Consider the following 12361-nt stretch of genomic DNA (forward strand, 5'->3'; position numbering starts at 1 on the left):
CTCTCTGTCTCTCCTTCTCTCTCTGTGTAACTCTTTCAAATAAAAATAATTTTTTTTAAAAAAAGTTTAGCAACTTAAATAAGTAACAACTCGCAAAGATATATATATCAAGTCCCATATATAAGGGACTTGTAACCAAATATATGAAAAATTCTTTACGTAGGTATGTATGTGTTTATACGTGTCACACACACATGACACAAAAAAAATGTGACAAGGATGTGGAAAAATCAAAACTCCGATTTGTTTCTTCAGAAGAAGTTGACAGTTTCTCAAAAAGTTAAACATTGACTTACACAGGACCAGGCAATTCCACTCCTCAGTATACAGCAGAGGAAATAAAAACAGACATCCACAAAACAACTTCCGCACGAGCTGTCCACAGAAGCATTATTCATAATAATCAACCCAAATGGCCATCCAATAATGTATGGATAAATACAAACATGATCTAAACACAAGGAATATTAGTTAGCCATTAACAGGAAGAGGGTACAGACACATCACAACATGGGTGAACCTTGAAAAGATTATTAAATCCAAGAGGTCAGACCCAAAAGGCCACAGGATCGATTTCCATTCACATACCATACTAAAGTCCAGAACAGGCCCATCTCTGGAGACGGGAAGTAAACTAGTGGTTGCCCAGGCCTGGGGGGGTGGGAAAGCGGGGAATTACTGCTGATGGTACAAGGGTTCTTGTGTCCCCATGGTGACAGAAATGCTTTAAAATCACTGTGATGGTTGTACACCTCTGTGAATGCTAACTCCCGCTGCATCACTTTAAATGGGTCAACTGTGCAGTGTGTACACTGTATTTAAAACACAGTCCCACAGCAGTTTCTCTGAAGCCACTGTAATGCCCCTGCGAAACAAGCAAGGTGCCTCGAGGGGAACACGCCCGCAGACACCTGTCTCAGATGCAGTACCCAGCACAGGGGCCAGTTTCCACCAGACGAGCTTGCTAATGCACGTGTCACGACAGCAAGAGCATCCCTCAGCATCTGAAGGAACAACACTCCGTGTACCAACAAGGAAGAAAACGTGACATGGAGAACATTTTGACTGAGAAATCTTAAAACAGCAAATAAATGGAAATGCATGTAAAAAAAAATACCAAACACCGATTATCTCACAGTTTCTCTGATTTTGGAATTTGAGGTGAGCATTTGGCCTTAACACTTAAGGTGCTGGTTACAACACCCACATCCAACACTGAAGCGCCTGGGTTCAGTTCCCAGCTCCAGCAGATCCTGGAAGGCAGTGGTGATGACTCAAGTGAGTAGATTCCTGCCACCCATGGGGAGACAGACTGCATCCCTGCCTTCCAGCTTGGGTCCCATCCAGGAGCCACTGCTGGCATTTGGGGAGTAAACCAGCAGATGGGAGCTCTCTTCTCTCTTTGCTTCGTCCTCTCTCTCTCCTTCACTTCTTTGATCAATATTCTTTCTTGCCTTAGATTCTGCATTTTGATTGATTGGTATTTATTTTAAAGGCAGATTAACAGACAGATCTTCCATCTGCTTGTTCACTCCTCGAACGTCTGCAACAGTCAAGGCTGGGCCAGGCTGAAGCCAGGAGCCAGAAACTCCATCTGGGCCTCCCACGTGGGTGGCAGGAACCCAGGTACTTGGACCATCATCTGCTGCCTTCCAAGCATATTAGCAGGAAGCAGAGGGGCCGGCGCCATGGCGCAGGTTAATCCTCCATCCCATATGGGCACCGGTTCTTGTCCCGGCTGCTCCTCTTCTGATCCAGCTCTCTGCTATGGCCTGGGAAAGCAGTAGAAGATGGCCCAAGTGCTTGGGCCCCTGCACCCGCATGGGAGACAGGGAAGAAGCTCCTGGTTCCTGTCTTCAGATCAGCGCAGCTCCGGCCGTTGCGGTCATTTGGGGAGTGAACCAACAGAAGGAAGACCTCTCTCTCTGTCTCTCCCTCTCATTGTCTGTAACTCTACCTCAAATAAATAAAATCTTTAAAAAAAAAAAAAAAACAAAAAAAAAACCAGGAAGCAGAGACAGAATTCAATCCCAGGCGCTCTGATATGAGATATTGGTGTGCCAAGCTACATTCCAACCAGCTGTGCCAAACTACCCTTCAGATCCTCAAATAAATAAAAATTTGAAGAAAAAGAATTTGGAGCTGGATGGTTCTGGCTCAGGATTTCTCATGAGATTGGCGTCAAGTCGTCAATCATGGTGGCAAGCGCCTGAAGGCTTGAACAGAGCTGGAGGACCCATTCCCAACGTGGCAACTGGTGCTGCCTGTTGGTGCGAGGCCTCAGTTCTCCTCCCCAGGGGTCTCTTCAGAGCACTGCCTGAGTATCTTCCTGATACAGAGGGGGGCCTCTTCCCAAGCCAGTGACCCAAGAGAGTACAAGCTATATGCTTCAGTGTCTTTTATGACCTAGGCTCAGACGTCACTCATTTCCCGTACATCCTTATTGGTTGCCCACATCAGTGTTCCTCCCTCACTATGGGAGGAAGCTACACAAGAGCTTGTATACCAGAAGGCCGGGATCGCCGGGGACCACTCTGGAAGCTGATGATGACGACAGCAATAACAGCTGATCATCTTTATACTTACTTTATGCTAGACACTATTCGAAGCTTACAATAAATCTATGAGGTAGGTACTATTATCTTGACTTCACTGATGGAGAAAATAAGGTACACGGAAGTTAAGAGCGTACCAAATCTCACAGAGCTAGCGAAGGACACAGCTGGGATTCAGATTCAGGGACCTCAGCTCCAGAGCCACCCTCAGCCAACTGCACCACTGCATGGCAGGCCTTACTTGGTTGCAGGAAGTGTTGTACATTTGTTCTGCAGAACGGATGCACCAGGCAAAATTCCCCACGTTTCCATTCCCCTCAGATTTCAGTTACTTGCTCATTTTTGCCAAACTAACAGATGTAGAGTAGACACTCAGTGTTCTAATTTGCATTCTTCTAGTTACTGGTGAGGGGGTACACTTATTAGCGACTCCAGTTTTCTTGTTTGACTTTGCTTTTCATACTCTGCATATTCTTATTTTGTGTTGTCATTTTCTTCCTGATTTGCAGGAGTTCTTTCTCTAATCAAACCCTTATTTTTGCAAACTCTTGGCATTAGACACCGCAAAGACTTTCTCCTAATTAACATCTATTTTTGAGAGGCTTTGCAGACTAGAAATCTTGTTATAGTCGTCAAAGCTATCAGACCTTAGGGGTTGTGCTTTGGGATTATATTTAAGAAATCAATCTCCACTCCAAAGGCCTGAAGACCCCATTTGTTCTTACTAGCTTTACCATGCTACCCTTCATTCAGGTCAATTGCTCTGGGCTTTCATTTTATAGGGGATGAGCTATGGATCCAACTTTATTTTTGTTCAAATAATATGTAAATTTCTGAGCACCATGATTCATCTCTTCCCCACCAATCTGTGTCACTATCTTTACCAAATGCTGTGTCTTTAAATACTCGCGTGTCTAGTCCCAGGTCTAGTTTAGTGCTAATTCCTGTTCTCTGCAAAGAAAAAGTGTTGTGAAAGTTTTTATTCACATTGCTTTCCAGATTAACGAAAAATTCAAACACCACCCTAAGACCTCTGGAGTTCAACATTGGCTTGTATTCTTTTCTAAAACAGAGTACCCAGTTAAGAAAATTATTCTTACGAAAATAAATGTATATTTATTTTTAAAAAGAAGAAAAAAAAAGAAAGACCCAACCAAGAACCAAGGGTGGGACACAGAAGTCAGTGTTTCCTGTGAGAGTCAACCACAGCCAGTGTTGGAACACCTGCAAAGGTCAGGTACCTCCGTCCAAAGATCTGGTCTCAAAACATTGCGTGATGAAGACTGGCTTTTAGCCAGCTGCTGGTCTGCGTGGGCCTTGACCACTGGTATGGGCGACTGTTCCTGCTGGAGGTCGGGCTGCCCCGTGCCCGCTCCCACAGCCCACATCCACCAGCACAGCGCCACAAAGTCACATATCCTCAACGCTCCACTTGTAGGCGAGCTCTTCCACTGCCTTCTTGCTGGCAAGCCTGGCGAAGCGCTTCTGTTCAAATCCATTGGATCTGCAATCAAGAGATACACTCATCAGAACCCTGAACTGGGCATCTATTTTACAAAGGACAGAACAGTTCACAATAAACAGCACAGAGGAAAGTAAGGCAACTGTGTGAAAACACCTGAAGCAGGTGCCACAGAATCAAAGGGACAAAGCACATGATTCACCTTCTCCTCAGCCCTTGTTCAGACCTTCCTCCCACTCTGCACCAACTGTTTCAAACCTTACCATTTTCCAAAGCTCAGCTGGTATCTCTATCTCACAGTTCATCCATTCATTAAACACTTATTCTCACTGTACACTAGGCAATGTGGTAAGCATTAGGAAAATGAAAACACAGCACCTACCCTGATGAATTCATAGACTAGTGGAAGAAAGAGACAGCTAACAATTTAAATTTAAAGAAAAAGGATAAACTATGGTAGAAATATGCATGGAGTATCATGAAACAATAGAGATCTTACTCAGCTTAGAGGCAACACAGTAAAAAGGTGACACAAGGGATGGACAAGAATGGCCAGCAAAGACTGAAAAGAGCAAGAATTAACCACAAGGAGCAGAAGGGTTAAGAGGTCTTTACAGGACAGACATCACCGCAAGCAGTAAAAGCAAGGGCACAGAAGGAAGTACCACCCTGATAAGTGCAGGGAACCAAAGGCAAACTGGCAAGGCTGCAGCCAAAAGTGGCACAAAGGAAGCAGCCACAAGCCAAACTAGAAAGGCAGACAGAAGCCAAGTCCTAATGAGCTTTATAGAACATGGTAAAAAAAAAAAAAAAAAAAAGCTTAGATTTCATTCTTTCATTCAGAAAAGATGAGCTTGTTCATCAGGCAGAGAGACAGACAGAGAGCTCCCATCCACTGGTTTACTTCCCAGAAGCCCACAACAGCCAGGGCCAGAACGGGCCAGGGCCAGAGCCAGGAGCCAGGAACTCAATCCAAGTCTCTCACATGGATGGCAGGGACCGAATTACTTGAGCCATCACCTGCTGCTTCCCAGGGTCTGTATCAGAGGAAGTTGAAACTGGGAGTCCGAGTAGGGTGCTGAACCCAGGCGCTCTGACATGGGAGGTGGGTACCCCGGCCAGCAGCTGAACTGCTTGGCCAAATGCTGGTCCCGTAAAGTGTGGGTTTAAATCAGGAGCATAAACCGTTCTTCAAAGAGCTCACTCTGGAGGAGCCTGTAGGCAGGAACATCACTGCAAAGGTCCAGGAAAAAGATGACAGCAATGATAAAAAGGACGGATGGAAAGAGAGAAGACAGAAGAGGCAAAATCAGTAGAACTCAGAGACTGATTAGTGCATAAAGACAAAGTGAGAAGAGGTGCATCTGCTTCACAGGTTAATAACTGAGTGAGCAGACGAGTGAGGCTGCCACTAGCCAACAAAGAGTGGACAACAAAGGTGCGGGCTTGGGGTAGGGACGCTGAGGAGTTCCATTTTGAACACACTGACTCTGAGGCATCTCAAGTGCCATCTATCAACAGAGAACTTCAACATGTGGCTGGATGCACCAGGACAGGCAGGAAATAGATTTGTGTATTTCCATGGCTCAAAGTATGACCAGGTGAAATTCAATCAGAGAACAAAGGGTGTGAGACAGCCAGGGGTTATGGATGGAGCCCTGAGGAACATTTAACAGGTGCACAGAGCCGGCGCCGCGGCTCACTAGGCTAATCCAAAAACCGCCTTGCGGCGCCGGCACACCGGGTTCTAGTCCCGGTTAGGGCGCCGGATTCTGTCCCGGTTGCCCCTCTTCCAGGCCAGCTCTCTGCTGTGGCCAGGGAGTGCAGTGGAGGATGGCCCAGGTGCTTGGGCCCTGCACCCCATGGGAGACCAGGAGAAGCACCTGGCTCCTGGCTTCAGATCAGCGCGGTGCACCAGCCGCAGCGCGGCGGCCATTGGAGGGTGAACCAACGGCAAAGGAAGACCTTTCTCTTTGTCTCTCTCTCTCTCACTGTCCACTCTGCCTGTCAAAAAAAAACAAAAACAAAAACAAAACAAAACAAAAAAACACAACAAACCAGGTGCGCAGAGGTAGCCAAGAAGAAATGATGATGGAATCAGCAGGAGGGTGTCTTGGACCCCAATGCTGGCGGTGGTGGTGGGGGTTGAGGGGGGAGCAAGAGGATCTCAAATCTCTTCTGATTACTATGTGTTACTTCAGTCTTCTTAGCTCAGCTTCTTGAGAGAGCCTTCATGTTTCCATTCCCTCACTTCTCATCCACCCCTTAACACAATGGAACCTGGCTTTTGTTTCACTAGAGCTTCAGACTAGAGAATCAGGAGTCCAGGGTTCCGACTCCAGCTTCATCATGGAGTGGCATGACTCTAAGTAAACTGCTGATTTACCTAGTCCTCAGCTTCTCCTTTAAGTAATGGCTGTTAGAATAACTGAACTAATGGGTTTTCAGACTGCAACAAATTGCAGATCTGTTCTAGAGAGAGTCCCTTATAGTAGGCCAAGAGCAGGCAAAACTAGAAAAGTTGATTAAAGACTGAATAATCAGAAAGCAAGCAAGGAAAACAATATGAAATAAAAAGAGAAATCTAAAATGAGAAGTAAAGAAAGCAACTGGGAAGGATAGAAACACCAGTACAAAACTAAGTCAGAGAACTCTTAGATTTGGTAACAAAAAATTTAAAAACCAACCAACCACAAATGGAAAGAGGTATTTGGCATAGCAATTAAACCCACTTGGGATACTCCTATCCCATAACAGAGTGCCTGGGTTCCAGTCCTGATTCTGCTCCTAATTCCTCCTTCCTGCTAATGCATACCCTGGGAGGCAGCAGTAGTCAGGTGCCTGCCACCCATTGTATTCCTGGCTTTCAGTTTTGGCACAGTCTAGCCAGCCACTGTGGGCTTTGGAGAATAAACCAGCAGCTGTCTCTTTTGTTTTCTTTTGAAGATTTATTTTATTTATTTGAAAGGCACAGTTATGGAGAGAGGGAGGGAGATGCAAAGAAAGACAGAGATCTTCTATCTACTGGTTCACTCCCCAAACGGCCGCAATGGCCAGAGCTGGGCCAGGCTGATGCCAGGGGCCCGGAGCTTCATCCAGGTCTCCCACATGGGTGCAGGGGCCCAAGGACTCGGGCCAACTTCCACTGCTTTCCAGGTGCATTAGCAGGGAGCCAGATATGAAGTGGAGCTGCTGGGACTAAAATGGATGCCAATATGGAATCCCGTGTTGCAGGTGGCAGATTTACCCACTAGACCACAATGCCAGCCCCAACTGTCTTTCTGCCTCTCAAACAGGTACAATTTTTAAGTTAAAAAGAAAAATAACTAAGTGGAAATTTTAGCTACAGTCCACTGCAAAACATTTTAAATACCACTGTGTTACCATGTAAACTATCAGAATAAAAACCAATAAGCTTGAGAGGAATATAACAGAATCTGTCTTTACAATGCATCATTCATACTATCTAGTAACAATAAAAAGGCCAACATGTAAATAAGCAGGACAGTGTGATACACACAAGTAAAGGCTGTCAACAGAAACCAATTGTTGCAATTAGCAGAGAAAAATTGAAAGCACCAAATACACATATTTTCAAGCAAAGAATATGTCTCATAATAAATGGGTGGATAGGAAATCAAAGCAGCGAAACAGAGGCTATCAAATGGAAATTCTGAAGTGGAAAAATATAACAAATCAACTGAAATAAAAAACCTACAACTGACATTGGCAGAAAAACACACCAGGATATATAAATTATCTAAACACAGTAATCACCATAACCTAATTGACATTTATAAAACACTACCCCAGGGGCTGGTATTGTGACATAGAGGGTAAAGCCTCCACCTGTGATGCTGGCATCTCATAAGGGCATTGATGCGTATCCAGGCTGCTCCACTTCCAATCCAGATCCCTGCTATTGCACCTGAGAAAGCAGCAGAAGATGGCCCAAGTACTTGGGACCCTGCCACCCATTTGGGAGACCCCACTGAAGCTTCTGGCTTCAGCCTGGCCCAGCCCCAAACATTGGTGGCTATTTGGGGAGTAAACCAGCAGATAAAAGTTCTCCCTCTCTGTGTCTTTCCCTGTTTTCTCTGTAACTCTGCCTTTCAAATAAATAAATCTTAGGAGAAAACAAAAACAACCCCTCACTACCCCAAATAATTGCAGAACTTACGTTCTCTTCAAGTGCAAGTCAAGCATTCGTAAGGCAGACAATATACTGGGCTAGAAAACATATACTAATAAATGTCAAAATATCAAAATATTACAGAATATATTCTCTGACCACAATGGAATTGAATTAGAAGTCAATAAAAGGGGCTGGTGCTATGGTGTAGCAGTAAAGCATTGCTTGAAGTGGTGGCACTCCATACAGGCACCGGTTCAAGTCCCAGCTGCTCCTCTTCCGATCCAGCTCTCTGCTATGGCCTGAAAAAGCAGTAGAAGACGGCCCAAGTCCTTGGGCCCCTGCACCCACGTGGGAGACCCGAAAGAAGCTTCTGGCTTCAGATCAGACCAGCTACGACCGTTGCAGCCAATTGGGGAGTGAACCAGCGGATGGAAGACTTTTCTCTCTCTGCTTTTCCTTCTCTCTCTGTGTAACTCTTTCAATTAAATAAATAATTTTTTTTTTTTTTTTTTTTTTTTACAGGCCGAGTTAGACAGTGAGAGAGAGACAGACAGACAGAAAGGTCTTCCTTCCTTTGGTTTACCCCCCAAATGGCCACTATGGCCAGTGCACTGCAGCCGGGGCACCGTGCTGATCCGAAGCCAAGAGCCAGGTGCTTCCTCCTGGTCTTCCATGCGGGTGCAGGGCCCAAGCACTTTGGCCATCCTCCACTGCCTTCCCAGGCCACAGCAGAGAGCTGGACTGGAAGAGGAGCAATCAGGACAGAATCCAGTGCCCCAACTGGGACTAGAACCCGGGGTGCCGGCACCACAGGCGGAGGATTAGCCTAGTGAGCCATGGCACCAGCCTAAATAAATAAATCTTAAAAAAAAAAAAAAAAAAAAAGATGTCAATATCAGCTCTTCCTGTAAGCAGTCTTAGATATCTGTGAAAATGGTTTTGCTGTTCACTTGACCCAGAAAACCCCACAAAATCATGCAAACCAGAGGTTTCAAATCTTCATGTTCACTTTAAGAAAACCTGGGAAACTGCCTAGGCCATCAGGTGTATGCATATCTAACAAGACATCAAGTATCTGAAAAATGTCACATTGAAAGAAGCAGCATGGGCCATTCCATCTTTACAACAGTGGGGTTGAAAGCTGTGCCCAGGCCAAGCAGTGGGGCCTGACACAGGGTTGACGGCCAAAAAAAATAAGAATATGAACTTTCTGCTGCATGTGCTTAAAGACACAGCGTGCTGAACTGAGGATCTGGATGCAGAGTCTCTGGTCACTGAACACAGCCCCCAAGACACATCGCTGTGCATGTGTGCATTAACCCGCACATGGGCTCCGCCTGACACAGAGATGATCCTCACTGACGAGAGATAAATTACTCCTACACCAGAAGAGAAGGTGGCACAGAAGGAAAAGATATCCTACAAAAAGCTGAAGAAACAAAAACTTACGGGCTGGGAATAAATTCAGCATAAAACAAATACAAATTAAAAGCAAAAAAAAAAAGTTAATAACAGTGAGATATCTCGTGAAATCACTATGTTTGGAATTTCACAATGCACTTCTAAATAATCCATGGATCAGAGATCCAAGAAGAAATATTTTAAAAATCCATAATACATGAAAAAACTCTCAGTAAACTAAGAATAGAAGGGAGCTTCCTCAACTTAGTAAGGTTTACTGACAAAAAACATAATTTACAAAGCCATTTTTAATGGTAGAAGACCACGTTCTCCTAAGATCAGGAATAAAGCTCTTCCTACTCCTAGCCAGCATCTGTACTGGAAAGGCTACCTAATGCCACACACAGGAAAAGAAACAAAAGGCATTCAGAATGGAAAGAAGCAGCAAAACGGTCTGTATTCAAAAACAGCATGATCTTCTAGATACAAAATCTGATGGAGTTTACAAAAAAAGCTATTGTACAAGATGAGCTGAAAAACTGACAATATTTGTTACCAATGGAAAAATTCAAGCTTTTAAGTGTAAATTAGAATTTTGAAAAATTGTCACCATAATTCTTTAGCTTCCCATATTTAAAGAGACTTGCAGTAAGGTAAGACTAGCGAAAGTATAACTGTATAATGAAAACATGTCAGCATTTGGAAGAGCTGAAAAACTCAGCAAACCAGTATTTTGCAAATGATCAATGAGTGATGTTATAAAATCACGTATGGGGGCAGGCATCTGATGTACTGATTAAGATGCTACTTGGAATGCCAGCATCCCTTACCACAGTCTGGGTTTGAGTCCCAGCTCCACTCCAGATTCCAGCTTCCTGCTAATGCAAACCCTGGGAGGTAGCAGGTGATGGCTCAAGTGGTTAGATTCCTACCACCCATGTGGGAGATCTACATTGAATTCTGGCTCCTGGCTTTCAACTGGCCCAGCCTTGGCTAAAACAAGCACTTGAGACATGACACAGCACATAGGAAATCCATCTGTCTGTCTCTCTGCCTTTCAAATTAAATAAGTAAGTAGACAAAAAATTAGAACAAGAGTCTAGAAATAACAACAAAAATGAACTGAAGTCAAAGATTCACTCAAACTAGGAAAAAGATAAATGGATTTTTATGCAACAGTATGAAAAGTTCCCTGATATGGTTTCAGATCCCACTAAGTAACCTTCAAGAAACTGGCACTTACTTGAGATGTTGTACAGTATCAGTGAATATAATATGTGTTCCCTTCTCCACCTAGCCTATGTGCAAGGCTGACTTTTCTTTAGCTAAACAACATTTCACAACAGACAAATGCAGACCCCAGCTGCTGAAGTCAGACATTAATGAGACTTGCAAAAGCATAGATCAACACTATCCTTGTCAGTACTTTTTTAATTTGAAAAATATAGCTATTTTTTATAAAAGTAATATGGCAATTATTTTAACACGTAACAGCTTTACTTTTTTAGAATAAATTAAAATAAGAATAGTATATTCTAAATTAATATTTAATTAATATTTTTAGAATAAATATAATTAAATGTCTCAGTTTTAATCTCTAATATGGCAAATATTAATATAATCTATGTAAATAAATAAAAGCTTTTGGGAATCCTAAATAATTTTTAAGAGTGTAAAGGGGTCATGAGATTAAAAATTTTGAGAATCACTGTGTTAGATACTAGAATGTTCTTTAGCAGGCAAGAGGAGATGGGATCTAATAAGTAAGTAGAAGGACTGACTTGGAGTAGGAGAAAATACAGCTCATACATCATAACAGACAAGAAGTTAGAGTACATGGAAACAGATGCTGGTGGTTGAATAGATGAGAGTCTGTGAAACATTACAAGCAGCTCACTGCTCAGAGAGTGAAGGAAATGAAGGTTCAGGGACTACATTTTAAAGATACAGACCACAATCCATAACTCATTCCCTCTAAACCTTAGAAAATATCATTAAAAGGCCAATGTCCAAGACAAAAGATGCCCTACCTTGACCACGTCAATTCTGAAAAAGAAACAGGAGGGAGGGGAGTGTTCCAAGTATGGGAAATAGGATTTGTGAACCTCAGAACTAGAAGCAAGCAAAATGTGTATTATTCACCTTGTGATTACAGCAGAGAATGAGGCAGAGTATAGAGTGATTTAAAAACAGTGAGGAAAGATTAAGGTCAGACAGAAGAGAAAATGAAAATGTAGGAAATAATCATGATTACCTGTCCACTCCATCCCAGCGATATCCAGGCCAGATATTGAATCTGTTGGGAGGAGGTGCTGGGCCATTGTAGCGAGGTCGCACTAATGAGAGGAATGAAAAAAAAAAAATAGTTTCTGCATTGTAGTGCAGTGGGTCAAGCCGCCACCCGCAATGCTGGCATCGCATGTGAGCACTGGTTTGAGTCCTGGCTGCTCTGCATCCAATGGAGCTCCCTATTAATATGCCTAGGAAAACAGTGGAAGATGGCTCATTTACTCGGGCCCCTCCCACCCACATGGAAGATCGGATGGAGTTCCAGGCTCTCAGCTTCCACCTGGCCCAGCCCTGGCCATTGGGGCCTCTTGGGGAGTGAACCAGCAGATGGAAGATGGATCTCTGTCTCTCCCCTGCACATCTGCCTTTCAAAAAAAGTCTCAAGTTGAACCTAACTTTATAAATACAAGGAATTTAAAAGTGTATGAGAGGGGCTGGTGGTGTAGCCAGAAAAGCCATCGTTGCAATGCCAGCATCCCATATGGACACCAGTTTGAGTCCCGGCTGCTCTACTTCCAA

General features: G+C 43.8%; 1 protein-coding gene across 3 annotated transcripts in view; it reads right to left on the reverse strand.

Moving 5' to 3' along the window:
• Nucleotides 1-3645: 3645 nt before the first annotated feature.
• The window catches only part of BUD13 (BUD13 homolog), a 243226-nt gene continuing 234510 nt past the window's right edge, over nucleotides 3646-12361 (reverse strand). For all 3 annotated transcript variants that reach the window (XM_070078661.1, XM_008260974.4, XM_070078669.1), the window contains 2 exons: nucleotides 11808-11889; nucleotides 3646-4059 (listed from right to left, as the gene is read on the reverse strand). In XM_070078661.1, coding sequence (XP_069934762.1) covers nucleotides 3966-4059; nucleotides 11808-11889 — 176 coding nt within the window. In that variant the 3' untranslated portion in view covers nucleotides 3646-3965. The remainder of the gene's footprint in view (nucleotides 4060-11807; nucleotides 11890-12361) is intronic.

The sequence above is a fragment of the Oryctolagus cuniculus genome, chromosome 1 (assembly GCF_964237555.1).
Source record: "Oryctolagus cuniculus chromosome 1, mOryCun1.1, whole genome shotgun sequence".
Taxonomy (NCBI): Eukaryota; Metazoa; Chordata; class Mammalia; order Lagomorpha; family Leporidae; genus Oryctolagus; species Oryctolagus cuniculus.